General features: G+C 40.3%; 1 protein-coding gene across 11 annotated transcripts in view; it reads right to left on the reverse strand.

Annotated features, from left to right (window-relative positions):
* LOC138738906 (rho guanine nucleotide exchange factor TIAM1-like) overlaps nt 1–23745 on the reverse strand; it is a 273989-nt gene that overhangs the window by 154501 nt on the left and 95743 nt on the right. For 10 of the 11 annotated variants that reach the window (XM_069890079.1, XM_069890072.1, XM_069890074.1 and 7 more), the window contains 4 exons: nt 18713–18937; nt 14831–15016; nt 12885–13031; nt 1542–1616 (listed from right to left, as the gene is read on the reverse strand). In XM_069890079.1, the coding sequence (XP_069746180.1) occupies nt 1542–1616; nt 12885–13031; nt 14831–15016; nt 18713–18937 (633 nt within the window). Of the gene's footprint in view, nt 1–1541; nt 1617–8496; nt 8551–12884; nt 13032–14830; nt 15017–18712; nt 18938–23745 lie in introns of those variants that run through there. The other variant, XM_069890081.1, reaches the window with a different exon arrangement.

Consider the following 23745-nt stretch of genomic DNA (forward strand, 5'->3'; position numbering starts at 1 on the left):
GGGTTTTCTTGTATTTTCTATATTCCTCAAGTATCTCATTTGCTCCATGTTGCCAATACCTGCGATACACTTCTCTCATCTCCTGAACCAGATGTCCAATACTCCTTGAAAACCAAGGTTCCCGATGACCGCCAACCTTGCCTTTGATCCTGACAGGAACATATAAATTCTGTACTCTCAAAATTTCACATTTCCTTCACTAACCTTGCACATCCTTGCCTAAAAACAACATCCCAGTTCATTCATTCTAGATCCTTTCTCATTTCCTCAACATTAGTCTTTCTCCAATTTAGAATCTCAACCCAAGGCCCAGACCTAACCTTCTCAATAATTAACTTGAAACTAATGGCATTATGATCACTGGACCTTAAATGTTCCCCTACACATACCTCTATCACCTGTCCTGTCTCATTCCCTAAAAGGAGATCCAGTATTGCACTCTCTCTAGTTGGTACTTCTATATGTTGATTTAGAAACCTTTCCTGAACACATTTGACAAACTCCAATCCATTCAGCCCTTTCACAGTTTGGGAGTCCCAGTTGGTATGTTGAATATTAAAATTCCCTACTATCACAACCTTATGTTTCTTGCAGCCATCTGCTATCTCTCAACAGATTTGATCCTTCAATTCTCAATACATTTCCCATTCTTCACTCCACCCATATAGCCCCAGTGGACAAGCCCTCTGGTCTGTCCTACCACAGCACAGCTGTAATATTTTCCCTGATGAGCAATTTCACTCTTCCCCTTTCATCCCCCGTTCTATTGCATCTAAAGCAACGGACGCCCTGAACATTGAGCTCCCAGTCCTGCCCCAATGGCCACAATGTTATAATTCCATGTGCCAATCCATGCTCTAAGATCACTTGCCTTTCCTGCAATACTCATTTCATTGAAATAGATGCACTTTAGAAAATTTCCATCACATACAACCCCTTGACTTCCAACATTACATGCAATTCTCACATCATCTTTTCCCTCCTCCACTCCTTTATCTGTTATGGCACTCTGGTTCCTAACCCCTTGCAAATATAGTTTAAACCCACTGGAGCAGCACAAGCAAACTTTCCCACAAGGATATTAGTTCCCCTCCAGTTCAGATGCAAACGATCCCATCAGAAGAAAACCCCCATGATCTAGAAACCTGAAGCCCTCCCTCATTCACTATGTGCTAAGCTGAATTATCTCCCTATTTATAACTTCATTAGCACGTGGGACTGGTGACAATCCTGAGATCACAACCCTGGAGGTCCTGTCCTTCAATCTCGTGCCTAACTCCCTGAACTCTCCTTGTATTTTTGAAACTTCAGTAGATAACACAGCTTCACATTATGGATAACAATATAGTAACTCCTTTAAAATAGAAAAAGGGTAAATAAACTTCTTTATTTTCCAAATCTGATAGTAATTTAAACCATCACTTTTGAGCTTTAATTGGCAAATGGTCTTTGTAACTGTGTAAACTTCAATCCCAATACAATCTCATTCTATGTTGGTTGAGATTTAATCAAACAGATTCACACAGGTAATACATACTTACACTGCTATCTGTCGAACATTCATTAAAGATGCCTTCCAAAGATTTCTTCACGGTTGTTTCACTGTCACCAAAGAGCTAAAAGAAAACTACAGTAAATTATCTTGATAATAGCTCATTATTTTCTTTGCAATTTCCCACATTTTTTTTATTTCCATTTGTTTCACAAGAGCTGTTGTAATTGTTACTTAATTTCTCTTGTCTTGCTTCTTTTACTTCTTCAGCTTCTGTGTTTGCACTCTTTGCTCAACATTTATGATAAGCATTTTTAAAGGAGGTAAAATTTGACAATTCACCAATGTGAATTTCTCTGCCATTTGCCAGGAAGGACCTATGTGCGTGTTAAAATGTGAAATATTGACACACATTTTGGAATTGACTCAGAACCTGGAAGAATAGGAGAAATGAATGTGGCAGGTCAAAATTTTGTGTGTGTGTGTGTGTGTGTCTGTGTGTGTCTGTGTGTGTCTGTGTGTGTCTGTGTGTGTCTGTCTGTCTATGTGTGTGTCTGGTCTGTGTCTGTGTGTGTCACACACATACACATATAAACACACATAAACACACACACATTTACACACACACATTTACACACACATTTAAACACACATTTAAACACACATACATACACATACATACACATACATACAGACAAACAGACATGCACATACATACACACATATACACATTTACACAGACATACACACAGTCACACACATTCACACACACAGTCACACACATGCACACACAGTCACACAAATGCACACACATATACACATACAAACAAACATACACACACATACAAACATATATACATACACACTCATATACTTCTTTCTTTGGCAAGCCCACTGGCAATGGTCAATGTGGCAGGCACCAAGAGATTTTTTTAGGCAGTCCTTGTACCTCTTCTTTGGTGCACCTCTGTCTCGGTGGCCAGTGGAGGGCTCGCCATAGATCACGATCTTGGGAAGGTGATGGTCCTCCATTATGGAGACGTGACCTACCCAGCGCAGTTGGATCTTCAGCAGCATGGATTCGATGCTGTCGGCCTCTGCCATCTCGAGTACTTCGATGTTGATGATGAAGTCGTTCCAATGAATGTTGAGGATGGAGTGGAGACAACGCTGGTGGAAGCTTTCTAGGAGCCGTAGGTGATGCCGATAGAGGACCCATGATTCGGAGCCGAACGGGAGTGTGGGTATGACAACGGCTCTGTATACGCTAATCTTTGTGAGGTTTTTCAGTTGGTTGTTTTTCCAGACTCTTTTGTGTAGTCTTCCAAAGGTGCTATTTGCCTTGGCGAGTCTGTTGTCTATCTCGTTGTCGATCCTTGCATCTGATGAAATGGTGCAGCCGAGATAGGTAAACTGGTTGACTGTTTTGAGTTTTGTGTGCCCGATACACACACATATATCTTCTTTCTTATATCTTTGGCTTGGCTTCGCGGACGAAGATTTATGGAGGGGGTAAATGTCCACGTCAGCTGCAGGCTCGTTTGTGGTTGACAAGCCCGATGCGGGACAGGCAGACACGGTTGCAGCTGTTGCAGGGGAAAATTGGTTGGTTGGGGTTGGGTGTTGGGTTTTCCTCCTTTGCCTTTTGTCAGTGAGGTGGGCTCTGCGGTCTTCTTCAAAGGAGGTTGCTGCCCGCCAAATTGTGAGGCGCCAAGATGCACGGTTTGAGGCGATATCAGCCCACTGGCGGTGGTCAATGTGGCAGGCACCAAGAGATTTCTTTAGGCAGTCCTTGTACCTTTTCTTTGGTGCACCTCTGTCACGGTGGCCAGTGGAGAGCTCGCCACATAACACGATCTTGGGAAGGCGATGGTCCTCCATTCTGGAGACGTGACCCACCCAGCGCAGCTGGATCTTCAACAGCGTGGACTCGATGCCGTCGACCTCTGCCATCTCGAGTACGTCGACGTTAGGGTTGAAAGCGCTCCAATGAATGTTGAGGATGGAGCGGAGACAACGCTGGTGGAAGCGTTCTAGGAGCCGTAGGTGATGCCGGTAGAGGACCCATCATTCGGAGCCGAACAGGAGTGTGGGTATGACAACGGCTCTGTATACGCTTATCTTTGTGAGGTTTTTCAGTTGGTTGTTTTTCCAGACTCTTTTGTGTAGTCTTCCAAAGGCGCTATTTGCCTTGGCGAGTCTGTTGTCTATCTCATTATCGATCCTTGCATCTGATGAAATGGTGCAGCCGAGATAGGTAAACTGGTTGACCGTTTTGAGTTTTGTGTGCCCGATGGAGATGTGGGGGGGCTGGTAGTCATGGTGGGGAGCTGGCTGATGGAGGACCTCAGTTTTCTTCAGGCTGACTTCCAGGCCAAACATATATACACACATAAACACCCACAAGATACACACACAGATATACATACATATATATATTATATACACTCACACATATATACACTCACACATAAATACACATACATACACACACATATACATACACACACATATACACACAGACACACATACACACACATAAATCAAGACATATACACATACATATACACATACGCACACACATATTCATACATATACACACATACACACATATATATACACATACACACACGCACACACACATATTCATACACATATACACACACATAAACAAACACCTATATACATAAACAAACATATATATATATACATACACATATATATATATACACACAAACACACATTTACAGACACATATACACACACATATATACACATACATACACACACATACGCACTTACACACACATTCACACACACATACACACATATTGTCACACAAATGCACACACATTTACACACACACATATATACAAACACACAGACATACACGAAATATACACACACATATTTATAAACACACGTATATCTTTGGCTTGGCTTCGTGGACGAAGATTTATGGAGGGTTATGGAGGGGTATGTCCACGTCTGCTGCAGGCTCGTTGGTGACTGACAAGTCCGATGCGGGACAGGCAGGCACGGTTGCAGCGGTTGCAAGGGAAAATTGGTTGGTTGGGGTTGGGTGTTGGGTTTTTCATCCTTTGACTTTTGTCAGTGAGGTGGGTTCTGCGGTCTTCTTCAAAGGAGGTTGCTGCCTGCCGAACTGTGAGGCACCAAGATGCACAGTTGGAGGCGATATCAGCCCACTGGCGGTGGTCAATGTGGCAGGCACCAAGAGATTTCTTTAGGCAGTCCTTGTACCTCTTCTTTGGTGCACCTCTGTCTCGGTGGCCAGTGGAGAGCTCACCATAGAACACGATCTTGGGAAGGCGATGGTGCTCCATTCTGGAGACGTGACCCACCCAGCGCAGTTGGGTCTTCAGCAGCATGGATTCGATGCTTGCAGACTCTGCCAGCTCGAGTACTTCGGTGTTGGTGATGAAGTCATTCCAATGAATGTTGAGGATGGAGCAGAGACAGCGCTGATGGAAGCATTCTAGGAGCCGTAGGTGATGCCGGTAGAGGACCCATGATTCGGAGCCGAACAGGAGTGTGGGTATGACAACGGCTCTGTATACGCTAATCTATGTGAGGTTTTTCAGTTGGTTGTTTTTCCAGACTCTTTTGTGTAGTCTTCCAAAGGCGCTATTTGCCTTGGCGAGTCTGTTGTCTATCTCGTTGTCGATCCTTGCATCAGATGAAATGGTGTAGCCAAGATAGGTAAACTGGTTGACCGTTTTGAGTTTTGTGTGCCTGATGGAGATGTGGGGGGGCTGGTAGTCAAAGTGGGGAGCTGGTTGATGGAGGACCTCAGTTTTCTTCAGGCTGACTTCCAGGCCAAACATTTTGGCAGTTTCCGCAAAACAGGACGTCAAGCGCTGAAGAGCTGGCTCTGAATGGGCAACTAAAGCGGCATCGTCTGCAAAGAGTAGTTCACGGACAAGTTTCTCTTGTGTCTTGGTGTGAGCTTGCAGGAGCCTCAGTTTGAAGAGACTGCCATCCGTGCAGTACCGGATGTAAACAGCGTCTTCATTGTTGAGGTCTTTCATGGCTTGTTTCAGCATCATGCTGAAGAAGATTGAAAAGAGGGTTGGTGCGAGAACGCAGCCTTGCTTCACGCCATTGTTAATGGAGAAGGGTTCAGAGAGCTCATTGCTGTATCTGACCCGACCTTGTTGGTTTCCGTGAAGTTGGATAACCATGTTGAGGAACTTTGGGGGGGTTTCGAGGTACTCTAGTATTTGCCAAAGCCCTTTCCTGTTCATGGTGTCGAAGGCTTTGGTGAGGCCAACAAAGGTGATGTAGAGTTTTTTGTTTTGTTCTCTGCACTTTTCTTGGAGCTGTCTGAGGGCAAAGACCATGTCAGTAGTTCCTTTGTTTGCGCGAAAACCGCACTGTGATTCTGGGAGAATATTTTCGGCGACACTAGGTGTTATTCTATTTAGGAGAATCCTAGGGAAGATTTTGCCTGCAATGGAGAGCAGTGTGATTCCCCTGTAGTTTGTGCAGTCTGATTTCTCGCCTTTCTTTTTGTCCAGGGTGATGATGATGGCATCACGAAGGTCCTGAGGCAGCTTTCCTTGGTCCCAGCAGAGCTTGAAAAACTCATGCAGTTTGGCATGCAGAGTTTTGCCGCCAGCCTTCCAGACCTCTGGTGGGATTCCATCCATACCTGCTGCTTTGCCACTTTTCAGTTGTTCAATTGCCTTATATGTCTCTTCCCGGGTGAGGACCTCATATATACATCCATAATATATATATATATATATATATATATATGGATACATATATACATCTATATATACATGTGTATATACATATACATATATACATCTATATATACATATGTATATACATATACATATATACATCTATATATATAGATGTGTATGTATATATATATATACACACATATACATATCTATATATATACACACACACACATACATATTATATACACACAATCACATATATACTCCCCATCTTACAACCGTAATTGGGACCGAAGGAACGGTCGTATCTTGGAATGGACGCAAATCGGAATTTTGCCCACGCGTGTAGAGTATTGAAGTCTTGAATTTTTTAATCAAATCATTTTGTCATTGTAGATTTTTGTTGTATTTGGTAAACCTTAACAGGGATACTGGGCAAGCAAGATAACAAATATGCGTATTTGTTATCCTGGTGTCCATGCGCTTTGCATGGCCATCTTGATTCCTGTGTGCATGCATTAGACTTCGGTTAGTGCGTGCGTGGGGAGTTCAGGAATCAGAGTTCAGTTGGGGCATGCATGTATTAGAGTTTGGTTGGAACACAGACACACACACATTTTCCAAAATGGTCAGGACCAGTCTTATTTCGAATAAACAATATTTTTTGAATTTTTTTTTAACAGCCCAGTAGCAACATCAAATTACTTGTAACCGTGTTTAAACAACACACAAGGGAAGGCTTTTAAAGCATGAAATGATATTTAATTCTCAACAAGAAAAGAACCCAATCTGAACAAAATAAGACAAATTCAACATCAAAAACTCAAAATTCTTCTCAGAGATTTTTCCAAAATTGTAAAACATTTTTGACCTCTGACATCAGGTCAGCTCTGAAAAAAATTTCAGGTAATTGAGGATTTCTGATTGTTTTAGATATCCTCATTTATCCAAAATTTTTTGGAGGCTACATGACATTATTTCGTCTTCAAAATTTTTCAGATAAATGAAGAATTCTGTACTCATGGTCAAAATTTCTGTTACTGTGAATAGTGACGTGAGAAGATGGTGAACTGATCTCCAAAGATCCTAAAGTTAAAGATGTCATAATCTTTTCAACATTTTAAGCAAGATTTGTTTATTATTTTTGTTTTGTACAGTTTTAGAGTGTAAAAAAAAAAGAAAGGAGCACCATGCAAAAGTTTGGGCACTCCAAGAGACTTGAGCTCTCAGGTAACGTTTATCGAGGTCTCAGACCTTAATTAGCTTATTCAGTCATCATTAGTAAAGGCCCAAGGTGATGCAAATTTCAGTTTTATAAAGATTCTGACTCCTCAAAACCTTGTCCCAACAATCAGCCACCATGAGCTCCTCTAAGCAGTTGCATAAGCACTCTGAAAATTAAAATAAACGATGCCCACAACGCAGAAGGTGGCTATAAGAATATAGCAAAGCATTTTCAAATGGCAATTTCCTCTGTTCGTCATGTAATTAAGAACAGAAGTTATCACGAACAGTGGAGGTCAAGTAAACCAAGAAAACTTTCTAAGAGAACTGCTTGTAGGATTGCTTGAAAGGCAAATCAAAACCCCCGTTTGACTGCAAAAGACCTTCAGGAAGATTTAGCAGACTCTGGAGAGGTGGCGCACTGTCCTACTGCACAAATATGACCTTCATGGATGAGTCATCAGAAGAAATCCTTTCCTGCATCCTCATCATAAAATTCAGTGTCAGAAGTTTGCAAAGGAACATCTAAACAGGCCTGATGCATTTTGGAAATGAATCCTGTGGGCTGATGAAGTTAAAATGCAACTTTTTGGCTGCAATGAGGAAAAGTATGTTTGGAGAAAAAAGGGTGCAGAATTTCATGAAAAGAATATCTCTCCATTAAGCATGGGGGTCGATCGATCATGCTTTGGGCTTGTATTGCAGCCAGTGGCCTGGGGAACATTTTACTGGTAGAGGGAAGAAAAAAATTCAATAAAATACCAACAAATTCTGGAAGCAGACAAATATCTGAAGATGAAAAGAAGGTGGCTTCTACAAGAAAATGATCCTAAGCACAGCTCAAAATCCCACAACGAACTACCTCAAGAGGTGCAAGCTGAAAATCGGGGGATAGACCTCAAAAGAGCAGTGCATGCAAGACAGCCCAAGAATCTCACAGAACTAGAAGCCTTTTGCAAGAAGAATGGGCAAAAATCCTCAAGCAAGAACTGAAAGACTCTTAGCTGGCTACAGAAAACATTTACAAGCTCTGAGACTTGCCAGAGGGGGTGCTACTAAGTTACTGACCATACAGGGTGCCCAAACTTTTGCTTCAGGCCCTTTTCCTTTTTTGTTATTTTGAAACTGTAAAAGAGGGAATTAAAAAAGTAATCTTGCTTAAAATATTAAAGAAATGTGTCATCTTTAACTTTATGCCTTTTGAAAATCAGGTAATCTTTTACTTGCTTAGCTATTCACTGTAACAGAAATTTTGACTGGGGTGTCCAAATTTTTGCATACTATGTATTATATATAAAACCATAGTTTGAAACTGATCTGACTGTCCCACTTTCTCCCCACAGATGTGTATCAGTCCCAACTAATCCCACTGCCCTGCTGTCTCCCCACAACCATTTGTCAGTACCCAGGCTGATCATACTGCCCTGCTCTCTCCCCACAACACCGTGTCAGTCCCAACACTGATCCCACTGTCCTACTCTCTCCACAGCCTCCAGTCAGTCCCCACACTGATTCCACTGCCTCAGACCTGAGCAGTCACCTTCCACCACCACCTTTCTCTGCCTGGCAAAACTTGCCCTCACCCTTAACAATTTTTCCTTTAACTCATCCCACTACCTCCAGATTAAAGGAGTAGCCATGGGTACCCACATGGGTCCCAGCTATGCCTTTTCATTTGTGGGTTTTATGGAGCAAAACCTGCTACAAACCTACACAGGCAAACCCTCCCCCCTCCCAACTCTTCCTCCGGTATGTCGACGACTACATCAGGGTGGCCTCATGCACCCACGATGAGCTTGTCAATTTCATCAATTTTACAGCCAATTTCCACCCAGACCTCGAACTCACCTGGTCCAGCTCTAATGACACTCTCACTTTTCTGGATCTCTCTGTCTCCATCTCAGGAGACAGACTCTTCACTGACATTTATTACAAACCTTCTAACTCCCACAACTACCTGGACTAATTGTTCTCACAACCTGTCCCCTGCAAGGACTCCATCCCCCTCTCTCAATTGCCCCGTCTCCGCCACATCTGCTCCAAAGATGAGGTCTTCCAGTCCAGAGCCTCTGAAACGTCTGCCTTCTTCCACAAATGTGGCTTCCCCTCCACCACTTGGTCCTCACCTACATCTCCTCCATTCTCCGCTCATCTGCCATAACCCCCATTGCCCCAAGAAACAATAAATACAGAATCCCCCTCATCTTCACCTAACACCCCACCAGCCTCTGCATCCAACACATTATCCTCCAGAATTTCTGGCACTTACTACAGGACCCCACCACCAGACACATTTTTTCATCTCCTCCCCTCTCAGCCTTCCATAAGGACTGCTCCCTCCATGACTCCCTTATGCACTCTTCCCTCCACTCCCATTGCCCCCCATGGCACTTTCCACTGTGGCCATAGGAGATGTAATTCCTGCACCCACACCTCCTCCCTCACCATGGTCCAAGGTCCTAAATAGAACTTTCAGGTAAAGCAACACTTCACCTGTATCTCCAAAGAACTCATTTCCTGCATCGGTGCACCCTCTGTGGCCTTCTCTACATCTGAGAGACTGGTTGCAGATTAGGAGATTGCTTCGCCCAGCATCTCCTCTCCGCCCGCAACAAAAGCAACCTCCCCGTAGCCAACCATTTCAATTCTGAGTCACCCTCTCAAGCTGTCAATGGCCTTTCACACTACGGTCCTCCAGCCCCCTCACCCACCTATCATCTCCCACCCTCACCAAAACCCCCCCTCCACCTTTTGTTTGGACATCTCTCATGATCCCTCACACCAAAGGAGGACAAAGGGATTAATCAAGAGAGCAAAAATAAATTACGAATGTAAGGTTGCGGCAAATATAAAAACCGACTGCAAAAGCTTTTATAAATATGTCAAGAGGAAAAGATTGGTGAAATCCAGAGTAGGTCCTTTGCAGTCGGAATCAGGGGAATATATAATGGGGAATAAGGAAATGGCAGACCAATTAAATTCTTACTTTAGTTCTGTTTTCACAAGAGAGGATACAAATAACCTCCCAAGGATGTTGGGAAACATAGAGACTAATGCAAGGGAGGAACTGAAAGAAATCAGTATCTCTAAGGACATGGTCTTGGGGAAATTGATGGGATTGAAGGCAGATAAATCCCAAGGGCCTGATAATCTACATCCTAGGGTACTTAAGGAAGTGGCCATTCAGATAGCAGATGTTTTAAGAATTATTTTCCAGAACTCGATAGACTCAGGATCAGTACCCATGGATTGGAGGGTAGCTAATGTTACCCCACTATTTAAAAAGGGGGGTAGAGAAAAAGCGGGGAATTATAGGCCGGTGAGCCTTACATCAGTAGTGGGCAAAATGATGAAATCCATTATTAAGGATGTCATAGCGGAGCATATGACTAGCAGAGAAGGGATCGGACAGAGTCAACATGGATTTACAAAAGGTAAATCGTGCTTGACAAATCTATTGGAATTCTTTGAGATGGTGACAGGTAAAATAGATGGGGGGGAGCCACTGGATGTGGTGTACCTGGACTTCCAAAAGGCCTTCGATAAGGTCCCGCATAAACGACTGGCTTCCAAAATCAAGGCTCATGGGATTGGGGGCAAAGTATTGATGTGGATTGAGAACTGGCTGGCAGGTAGAAGACAGAGAGTTGGGATAAATGGCTCGTTTTCTGAGTGGCAGGCGGTGACCAGTGGGGTGCCACAGGGATCTGTAATGGGACCCCAGCTGTTCACAATTTACATTAATGATCTGGATGAGGGGATTGGATGTAATATCTCCAAATTTGCAGATGACACTAAGTTAGGAAGGGTTGTGTGCACTGAAGAGGGGGTCAGGAAGCTCCAGTGTGATTTGGATAAATTGAGGGATTGGGCAGATACATGGCAAATGCATTACAATGTGGATAAATGTGAGGTTATCCACTTTGATAATACAAACCGGAGGACAGATTACTATTTGAATGGCAATAGATTAAGAGATGGGGAAGTGCAGAGAGACCTAGGGGTACTTGTACATCAGTCTCTGAAGGCGAGCATGCAGGTACAGCAGGCGGTTAAAAAAGCAAATGGTATGTTGGCCTTCATATCAAGAGGGTTTGAGTATAGGAACAAGGATAGCTTACTGCAGCTGTACAGGGCCTTGGTGAGACCACACCTGGAGTATTGTGTGCAGTTTTGGTCACCTTATCTAAGGAAGGATGTTCTTGCAATGGAGGGAGTGCAGAGGCGATTCACCAGGCTGATACCTGAAATGGCAGGAATGACTTATGAGGAAAGACTGCGCAAATTGGGATTGTACTCTCTGGAGTTTAGAAGATTGAGAGGGGATCTCATAGAGACCTATAAAATTCTGGCAGGACTGGACAGAATGAATGCAGATAGGATGTTTCCAATGATGGGAAAATCCAGAACCCGGGGCCATGGTTTGAGGATAATAGGCAAACCATTTAGGACCGAGATGAAGAGGAATTTCTTTACCCAGAGGGTGGTGAATCTGTGGAATTCATTGCCACAGAGGGCAGTAGAGGCAGGTTCATTAAATATATTTAAGAGGGAATTAGATATATTTCTTCAGTATAAGGGTATTAAAGGTTACGGAGAGAAGGCGGGGACGGGGTACTGAACTTTAAGATCAGCCATGATCTCGTTGAATGGCGGAGCAGGCTCGAAGGGTCGAATGACCTACTCCTGCTCCTATCTTCTATGTTTCTATGTTTCTATGAAAGGCTCAGGCCCGAAACATTGGTGATGTATCTTTACCTTTGCAACGTAAAGGCACTGTTTGACCTGCTGAGTTTCTCCAGCATTTGGGTGTTTTTTCACGATCCCACTGCCCCGCTCTCTCCTCACGGCCCTGTGTCGGTCCCCACATTGATTCCACTGCTCTGCTCTCTGCCTACACTCTCATGTTGGTCCCCACACTGATCCATACTTACAAATAAAAAGTTTACAGGTACATTACAGTATCCCAAATAGCTTTGCTAAGTATATAATATGGTGTTTGCACTATGTCCACATGACATAATGCCCAATTTCATAGAATGTATCTTGGATGTTAAGCGGTGCATTCCCTGTATCAGGTTTGGTACTACCTGCGATTTCAGGCATCCACTGGGTGCAGTGGAACATATCTCCCGCAGGGGTGTGTGTGAGTGTACACACACACACACACACACACACACACACACACACACACACACACACACACACACACACACACACACACACACACACACACACACACACACACACACACACACACACACACACACACACACACAACCATCTTTGGCCTCAAACTAGGTAAAAATCCTTGAATGTGCAAATAATAAAAAGCATATGTAGCTTCATTTGAGTGTATGGAAAGAAAGACATTATGAAAGTACATGGTAATCAATCTTGTGGTCTAAGGACCTTCAATAATTCTTTCTGCAACTAGTAAAGATGAAACATCTGACCTGATTAATACTCGGTCGTTCTTTTAATTTCTTTCTTGAAGTTGTATCCAATCCCCACAAGGAAGAAAATCTGTTCCGTCGTTTGCTGACTGATCTAGAAACTGCCCGAGTTCGTTTTTTCAAACTAGGTTCAGTTCGAGCTGCCACCTAGAGTAATAATTTGACATTTAGTCAAAATTAAATAGCATATCAGGAGTGCAAATAAAATACATAGCTGAGCATCATATGCTATGCAACATAATTCAGACAGATTTCACAATTCTCCAGTATCATTTGTAAAAACATTTAACTTTATTCATGTAAAATAACATGTTTTTTAAAAAGTCTGTGGAAAGACCAGTAAAAAACATTCCCATCTTAATAGATTTGGGAGAGGGACCCAACAGTTGATCAGGAATTACATCTATTGTGTGAGTACTAAGAGAAGCTCTGGAGTATTAATTATGTTCACTAATTTTTTTTAAAATCACACAAGTATTTTTAAAAAAAAGCAGTGATGGATGTATGAACCACCTGAGAATTTTATTAAATTGGGGGTATCACTCGTGCCATTGATCACAGATGAGTTGCTATAATAGATTCTCCTTTAGAATATGGATTTTGAAAGGATTTGAAATTATAATTCTTCAGATACAGATAATATTTTTTTCTCAGTCTTCCCTGGAAAAATCAAGAATTTTGGAGAAAGTGCTTTGGCAGGAATGATAAAATCTGTGGATTATCTATCAGTAAAAAAAAGATGTGCTGTTTTGTAAGGACAGTTACATATTATATTGCAGTAAAACCCTCAATGTATTTGTTATTACTCAGCTTTGTGCATCCTTTGTGAGCTGTAATACAATCTTTCTGTCTTCCTAAGGTCTTACTTTTGGTGGTTCCTCTTAACAGGGGTTTTCTTTTCAATACATTTATAATCAAAGAAATCACACAGTGGAGACCGCTTATCCCTTATGCCTCTGCTATTTCCGAAGTCTGTAGCCCTGCAGGATACTGCTCTTCAAGAACACATTAAGGCACTTTTTTAATGATTACTGTTTCTGTCTCCTTCACTCTTTCAGCACCTCTACTACCTCTGGATGAAACAAATTCTCAACTTTGCTATCTTTTTATCAATTACTTTAAAATTTTGCACTTGGCTTTTATCCGAGAAAAAAAATCCTTTCTATTTACTTTACCCAAGGCTTTCTTAATTTGACATATATCAGGTAAATCTCCCTTCGTAACCCTGTTCCAAAGAAAACAATAATCTTTCTTCTCAATTAACAAATTCCAAACCTAGTAACATCATCATAAATCTTTCCAGCTTTCTCTCCAATGCAACTGCATCTTTCCTACAATTTGGAAACAAGAAGTATATGTATTACTCAAGTGGTGATGAACTTCATGTCAGTAAAAAAAAAAAGCTATTACTTAAGGTGTTTATTTCAGAAATTATTTTGTTTATTTTAATTTTAAAATTTGACCAACACAATAAATATGAAATATTGTCAATGTATGTGAAAACATATTTCGGGTCAAACAAGAAAATCTCAAAATGTAGAGTTCGAGTGCAATACACAAACAAGCTGGAAAACCTCAGCATTCATAGGAAGTCAAGGGCAAACCTGCCTCTTGTATCATCTACTAATATTCACAAAATAAAAACAAAGTGAGAATTATTATAAAACTTCCTGTTCACATGCATAATTTTAATATTCATTAAATGATTACCATAATCTATTAATCAACATTTCTCTCTAAAACCCAAGCTCATTATATTGTATAGCTTTGTCTGCTTTACAACATAAATTATAAAGAAAAGGATTGAAAAAAATAAAGATACTGGAATTTAAAATGGTTCAGTGGCTCATCATATTCTTATTTTCAATGAACTATATCTGGTTCATGGAAATGTTAAAGCAGCGTTATCCAGTGTATGGAGTAAATCCTAAATACAACAAACTCACCAAGGCATGGAAAGAAGACACTGAAAAAATGCTTAGACGACCCATGGCATGCTTAGTTGGCCGGCTTGCAAATGCGAGAAGCCTTTTCGGATTTGGTAATTCTCCACCTTGAAGGCTTGCCGTATAACAGCGATATCGGAAAAGATCAATCTGAAATTGTTCTAGATTTTGTTCCCATAAAAAGATCTTTAAAAGGTGGAAGAAAAAAAAGAATATATTTCTCCCATCTAATGGAATAACACATGCACTCTTTGTACTCCCAATATAAGACAACATGCTCAACAATACTTTATCATTGTCAGATACACATTGTATTGTAGTTAAAGATTTACCTATTCATAAATCGGCTTGCTATCTTCCAGTGAGTGGATGAAGCATGCTAGGTATTATGGCTGACTAAAATGTTTTTTTATCCAGATTATATCTCTTAAATTCAGTTGTAATTCTATTAAGCATTAAAGCACAAAGTTTTGCTGAAAACTCCATTCTTCATGATTGTTTGATATGCATTAAGCATACATGTGCAGTCGTTTATTAAATGTTTAAAATATCAAGCAAGCATTAATTACAACATTACATTCTCATTAAGATCAGAATTAGTTTTTAAGACCGTAAGACATAGGAGCAGAAATAGGCTATTTAGCCTATCGAGTGTGCCCCACCATTTAATGATCCATTTTCCCCATTCAGTCCCACTGCCTGGTCTTTTCCACATAACCTTTGATCCCCTAGCTTATCAATCTCTGGCCTAAACACAGTCAATGTCCTGGCCTCCACAACCACCTGTGGCAACAAATTCCTCTGTTTTATCACCCTCTGGCTGAACAAATTCCTATGCAACTCTGTTCCAAGCAGACTTCTTTCAATACTGAAGTTTTGCCCAAATCCTAGACTCTCCCAACATGGGAAACAACACTTCTACATCTACTTTGTCACCTTTCAACATTCAAAATGTTTTAATGAGATCACCCATCATTCTCCTAAATTCCAGCGAGTACAGACCAAGAGCTGAGAAATGCCCCTCATATGATAATCCTTTCCTTCCCAAAATCATCCTTATGAACCTCCTCTGAATCCTCTCTAACATCAGCACATCCTTTCTAAAATGAGGAGCCCAAAAGTGCTCACAATACTCCGTGAGGTCTCACCAGTGCCTTTTGGAGCTTCAACTTCTCATTTCTGCTCTTGTATTCTATTCCTCTTGAAATGAATGCCAGCATTGCATTTGCCTTCGTCACCACCAACTCTACCTGCAAGTTTACCTTCAGGTTATCCTGCAGAGTACTCCCAGATCGCTTTGCATCTGGGTTATTTTCAATTTTCTCCCCATTTAAAAAATAGCCTGTCCATTTATTTTTTCTACTAAAGTGCTTGACTGTACACTTTCCAACATCATATTTCATTTGCCACCTCTCTGCCCATCCTTCTGCAGCCTTCCTGTTTCCTCAACACGACCTGCTCCAACCTTCTTATCATCTACGAACATGGCCACGAAGCCATTCATTATTAATATTCTACATAAAAAGAAGCGGCTCCAACACCAAACCCTGTGAAATACCACGAGCAACTGGCAGCAAACCAGAATATGATCCCTGTATCCTGTCTCTCTGCTTCCTCCCAATCAGCCAATGCTCTCCCCAGACTAGTACGTTTCCTGCTATAAGTCGCCTGATGTGCGGCACCTTGTGAAAGGCCTTCTGAAAATCCAAATTCACAACATCCATTGCATCTCCTTTATCTCGCCTGCTTGTCACTTCTTCAAAGAATTCCAATAGGTTTGTCAAGAAAAATATTCCCTGAAGGCAACCATGCTGGCTTTAGCCAATCTTGTCAAGTGCCTCCTTGACCATTAATTCCAATATTTTCCCAACCACTAACATAATTTCCATTCTGCTATCTCCCTCCCTTCTTGAATAGTGAGTGACATTTACTGCTACTTCTTTCATAATTCAAGGATGCAATACATCTCGTCTGGGAAACATATCCACCCTGAGACCATTCAGCTTTCTGAGCACCTCCTCCCTTCAAAACTGCACTCACTTCCTTTCCCTGATACCCTTTGACATCTGGCACACTGCTGATGTCTTCCACAGTGAAGAGTGATGCAAAATACTCATTTAGTTCTATCTGTTTGTCTCCCATTATTATTTCTCCAGTGTAATTTTCTAGTGATCCTACATCTACTCTCACCTCCCTTTTACGCTTGTCTGGCAGCTTTTTATAAAGCAGATATGACTCACCAAATTTGAACAAATTTTCAAAGTAAGAAAGATGTAAATCGCACTATTAAGATAAAAATAATCCTTAGCATTTTTCTGATAATCAAATGTCTTAGCTGAGCACTTTCAATTTGCGCAGGAGCTTGGAAATGTAGATAATACACTTGCTGGCATTAATGAACATATTTAAAATGAAGGTCAGGCTTCCCATTTCATTGGAAATGGCATCAACAAATAGGAAAGGTGATATTTCTTTGGATCGATTACCTTATTCCTCAGTTTAAAATCAAAATTTTAAGCTAAATACATTCCTTACCAGACAGTAAGAGCTCATCTAATCCACTCCCTTATGATGCACTAACATAAAGCCTCAAGCAGATTCATTAACTAAATATCAGAGCCCTGGAGAGGTCCAAAGGCAACAAAATGAACAAGAGGCAGGTGAAGTAGTGCAAGTGACAAGCAACAGGTTACAGTTCAGAATATAAAAAGGATAATGAGGGGGTATGAATAGGTTGTTACTTTATGGAGATCCATTTTAAGATTATTTGGTTTCCCAATGAAAACTCTTTTCTGTGAATACATGAATGAACATGAAAGCACTGATATATTGCAAGAAGTAACACCAATTTCATTCACCAGATATTTTAAAGAGGTGAACCAGTCACATGAGAAACAAAACTGCACAGATCATTCTCTGCCCATTAGACTATTTATTGACTTGCTAACTGAGAAGTAACCAGTTAAACAAATAAAACATATTTTAAGAAATAAATGCATTAAAGCACATTCAGCTGCATCTTCAGATGATTCAAATGCTTTAAGGCAGCAGAGCATCAACCAAACTAGTTTTCTTCAGTTAAACATTTCCATTGGGTGCGCATAAAATACATTTTGAAAGACAAAGGAGACTGCAGTTGCTGGAATCTGAAGCCAAAAACAATCTGCTGGAGGAACTCAGGGGTTGGTCAAGCAGGATCAGCAGAGAAAAAAGAATGATCGACATTTCAGGCTCAGTTTCTGCTCCAAATAGCGATCATTCTTTGAACTTCAGTGAACACAGACCACACCTTTACCACCACTTAAAAAAGGGGAGTGGGTTGCACAAGATGCAAATGGAGTTGAATTATACGTAGACTCCAGAAGGAGAAGCTGGTGTGTTTAGTCGTCGATTTTTACAACTGGAATACTACAGACAGATGCAGTGTTGAAAAACCGGAAAAACTATTTTTAGATTTAGATGAGATGTTTTTAGTTTTTTGGGGAATATTCTTTACAAAGCAGAGCCTATAAAGGTCTGAACTTGCCCTAAATAATGGACCATTTCTAAATGTATGCCTGCAATCAGAAAATTATTCTCTTCAACAATGACAAATTTGAGAGAAGCTGGAGGAATTAAAGAATCAAGAAAAATTTGCATTTCAACAAAATAGTTTTACCACACGCTATAAACGTACAGCTTTTCCTATTTTTTTTAACCAGCTATGACCTCTTTTATTAAATTAAATATAGATCTGCAAAGGATGATTTCATAACCCTGCCCAATAAACTTTCAAGTTACTCCCTTTTTAGGTTTTCCAATTTACATAAATTAGCAGTCCTCTCGGATGTATATAAAAAAAATTAAAATTGATTAAAATATTAAATTATACAAAGATATTACCTGATCAAGTATAGTCTTCCGCTTTTTCAGATCATTAACTGAAGACAACTGCATATCTCCCATTTTCTTCATTTTTTCATCCATATCAATTTTCTGTTCAAGCTTTTTCACCTCTGACTGAAGTAGTTTGATGGTATCTTCTCTGCGATGCTGTTTTGCCACTGCACCCGCGCATGCAGAATGGATTGCAGTAATCCAGTTTTCCAGCTCTGTCTGGCTGCAGGTCTGCTTGTGAATATTTTTTTAAATTAATAATTACTATTAAATGAAATCATGACAAGATTAAAACTGAAATAGTAGTCAATGAAAAAATTGTATATGCAGGATCATCAAATAAATTAAATTATGTATAGTCTTGTGCACTCAGGTGCAATGAAAATCTTGCCTCTTCATTTGAACCAGTCAAGTCAATGCAAAGTATGTGGTGCAATAATAAAAACATGGTGTTCCAACAAGAGTCACACAAAGGCAAAAAGTTCAGGGTATTGCTTTAAAGGAAAACTACAGTTAAACAGTGAAAGTATTATCCTAGAGCATGATAACAGAAGGAACGAAAGTGTTCAAGACCTATTTACAGATACACAGCAATACTGTTGATAGGTCAAAGAAAGATTGTGAAAGGATTGCAATTCAATCAAGAATCTTTCCCCCAAATTGATGTTTCAGTGTTAAAAATGCTCATTGGAATGATGCTCTCTCCCACTGAAAAACTGAAATGCTGTGTTGAAAAAAGATAAAAAACATCAAGATCAGAAAAGTAAACTCAGCAGATCCAAAATAAAAGGATTTAACATTTTAAAACCTGCAGGAACCAAACATTATATTGCTGTCACTTGCACATCTGAAACAAGGGAGCTATAAACACATTTTTACCTATTATAATACCAATATTTATCACAGTGCTTGTGGCTTGAGCACAATGGTTCATACCCTATTCAGAACTAGTTAAAAAAATATGCATGCAAGAATTCACGCAGGATGAAATAAATGAGATGTGTATCCCTTTCAAATCTGCAAACTACACTCTTTGGTGATTTGTTTCTTGCCATTTAACACCCTCGGATAATTTTAGAGCATGACGTTGGAATAGGTTTTTTTAAAAATGAGGAAATTCAATCCATTAGGCAAAATTTTAATTACAAGCATCACTTTATAATATATTACACTTCGAGTTTTAAACTATTCTTTATCCATGTTAATATTTTGCATTGTATATTAACATATCTTTGAGGGAAAAACTAATTCATGTTTCTCTGGCTACTGGATTATTTCAAAATCCATGCATGATCTACTGTAAATCCACAGCAGACTAACCTATTTGTTCTCAACGTATTGGCAAATGAACCAATTCATTCTCAGTATATAGGAAATTTGCCTATAATCTTTCAATTCCATGGCATGTTTGCAATATTTTTCTGAAATATATTGCAACATAAAGCTGCATGTTTATCAATATCTCAGATTTCAGTTTATTGACAGAGTATATACATGACATCACATACAACCCTGAGATTCCTTTTTCCTGCGGGTGGGGCAAAATTACTATTAATAAACTGCAAAAAAATAAAATGCACATAGTGTAAACCATGTAATTAAGACAAATGTAAACAGATAACAAATGTAAACAAACTGATTGTGCGAAACAGAGAGAACAAAAGAAAATCAATAAAATGCACAAGTAAGAGTCCTTAAATGAGTCTCTGATTGAATTTGTCATTGAGGAGTCTGATGGTGGAGGGATAGCAGCTGTTCCTGAACCTGGTGGTGTGAGTCTTGTGGCATCTATACCTCTTTCCTGATGGCAGCAGCGAGAATAGAGTGCGTGCTAGTGCTGTGGGTCTTTGATGATTGCTGATGCCCTCTGATAGCAGCATTCCCTATAGACACACTCAATAGTGGGGAGAGTTTGCCTGTGATGTCCTGGTCTATGTCCACTATGTTTTGGAGGGCTTTACGCTCAGGGGTATTGGTGTTCCCATACAAGACCATGATGCAACCGGTTAGCACACTTTACATCTCACTGTGAAGCAAAGATATGACTGAACATTTCTGAAATAATCCAATAACTCTTTATAAAATGTGGACTTTACATGTGACAGTGCAGGTATAGCCCACAACGACTACTCTGGACCACATTTGCTGCAGGAACTCACAAACTGGTACCATGCACAACTTTTAATTTGATGAGGTTGGAATGTGTATCCCAATGAGTCGTGTGTTGCAAGTGGGAAGCACTGAACAAGAGCTGTTCAAAGCTAATGCTGTGAAGTTACAGAGAACTCGTCTGTTGCAGAACAGAGCTTCAGGTGCAGCCTGGAGGAGGAGGTTGACCTACTTTGTGCTGATGTAGTCCACCAGTTTTTCGGGCTCTCCAAGTCAACGTTGGGGACGTCTGCTGCCAGAGGTCGAGAGGAGAGGATGGAGTAGCAGAGTCAGAGGTGGCGTCTGGTTGTGACTAGAGCTGTGGAGTTGTGCCAGGTGTGGAAGTCTAGAGATGCATTGCCCTGGGCCTCACCGTGGCTTCATCATGGTGAGTTTGTAGGTCTAAAAGATGCATGGTCCTGGGCCTCTTGGCAGACAGCTATAGGGAGCTCCATAAACTATGACTGAGGTTGTTTGTTTTCCCTAACTCTGATGGACTTTAAACAACTTGTCCTAGAGTGGACGGTAAGCTGACAGCTGCGCAACTTGCATCCCACAGAGGCCCCTCAGGATTGGGGAACGTTCTTCTCCACTGAACTAATGGACATTTTTAAACAGTGAGTTTGCAACCAGACCTTACTTGTGCCATTGAATAATCCCTGATTAATTAATTGTATGTCGAACTGTTTCTGTTAAGCAGCTTTTGTAAAATCACTGTCGTCATTTTAATTCTGTGGCAACTTGGTGTTAAAGCAACAATAAAGGCTAACTGACTGACTGACTGAGATGTGCAAATTATCAACGTTATTGCATTGATGAGGCTGTCAAATTTTAACAATTTGCCCGAGACTTCTCCAGAAATCACAGGGAGGGGAAGTTGAGAGAAATTACCAATTTCTTGCAATGAGAATTCTGATCCCTGTTGCACAAAATAAGAGTACAGCAATGTGTCCAACAAGTTATGCCAGTTTGAAACTCATTGCATATTTATTTATTCCTTGTCATAATTTGTTTTTACACCTCTTCTTGCACAAACAGTAATATGGGCATTTAACGGACTGAAAAAAATTCTGGTCCACAGGTACAGTGCAACACTGAGTCAGAGAGGCAGTGAGTGACATACAATTACTTACCAATGAACCACAGTCATGAAAAAAAAACCCACTCCAAGTTTTAGCCTCTCCATTCTATTGAATATTTTCAGTATTTTTGGATTTTATTTCCCTATTTGGGAAAAAAAAAGCTTTGATTGCCAAAAAAAAGTCCATGGACAATCAAAAAATTAAGGAACAACATAAACTTAAAGGAAAAAAAACAAGAAAACCAAGCCACAAAATATTCTGGCAACTGGGAGAAAGAGAAACGACAGCAAAGAACACAAGAGATATAAAGATCAACACACAACTTTTTTTTACAATTATATCAGGAAGTTATCTGAAGTTGGTCCCTTAAAATGGATTATGGTAATACAATACTACAAAAGTAAATTAGAAACAATGTGCTTGTTGATTGATTACTTTGCACCATGAAAATATTAGAACACCCCAAGAGAGCAAATATTGAATTATGAACATATTCTCCCCAAACTTAACAGAACCAAAGTAAAGCTGATGACGGTTAGAGTAGTGGCACTGTTTGCATAGTGGTTAGCACAACATTGTCACAGCACCAGTGATCGGGACTGGTGTTCGAATCCCACGCTGCCTGTAAAAAGATTGTATGTTCTCCCCATGTGTGCGTGGCTTTTCCCAGGGGGCCCTGATTTCTTTCCACTGTTCAAAATGTACCACGAATTATAGGTCAATTGGGTACAATTGGGCACAAATGGGCATCACAGGCTCATGGGTCGAAAGGGCTTCTTACCGTGCTGTGTCTAAATTCATTAAAATCATTATAAAAGGAAAATATTAATAAAATGTGCCTTAATTACAGGAACAATTGATTTCCAAAGAAAGAATATTGCAAGTATATTATTTTCAAAGTTATCTTGTCTCAGGAATCTTAAGATTTGACATTTTGCATAAACTCCACGATTTGAGGATGACAAGGAAGTGAATAGTCAAGCAGTTAGCTAAACATATGGTGTCATGAAATTACTAGTCAATAAATTGAGCACCTTGAAATGTATACAGTAGGTGTGGCTAAGCTACGAACCCTGGACCAACTGTAGCTCATTGACCATTTTTAAGTGGCCCAGGGTGAATTTTAAAAGTAATATGCAATGTAGTCCATTAGAACATGGTCTCTGACAATAAATTGCACTGCATGTACATTGTACTTCTTAGTTTCAACACTAGATATCACTGCCATTTTGAACAAGACCATCCGCTGAAGTGTTACTCATCAACGAAAACATTTAAGTCAGTTAAAAAAAAGTTTTCCTCAGTTAATTAAGCATGGCAGAACTGAAAAGGAGGAAAATTGCAAGCAAGTGCCGAAAATATCAGACATGGTGGGAAAAATAGAGGGTTATGAGATAGAAGGGTGGGGTGTTAGTTCTTTTTGGTATATATAGGTCAGCACAACATCGTGGCCAAAGGGCCTGTACTGTGCTGTAATGTTCTATGTCTATGTCGCAATGAAAAATGAATACATTTGCCCCCAGAGACAAGGGGAAGTGGGTTTGTTTGATTTGCAAGAATGGGTTAAGTTTAATAGCTTATCTACAGATTTACACATTGCAATCATAATCATTAAAGTGGATACTTGAGCCATGATCTGTATTTGCTGAGTTATGGAGAAATGTTGGAGACTGCCTTGTCCCTTTCTTGATTTTTTTCTCCTGTTCTTATTTTGCACCCAGCTTTTTATTTTGCACTGCTTTTTGAATGAGAGTTTGAAAGAATTCTATTTTATTCATTTAAATTTAAGAGCAGCAGATGCAGAAATGC

The sequence above is a fragment of the Narcine bancroftii genome, chromosome 7 (genome assembly GCF_036971445.1).
Source record: "Narcine bancroftii isolate sNarBan1 chromosome 7, sNarBan1.hap1, whole genome shotgun sequence".
Lineage (NCBI taxonomy): Eukaryota > Metazoa > Chordata > Chondrichthyes > Torpediniformes > Narcinidae > Narcine > Narcine bancroftii.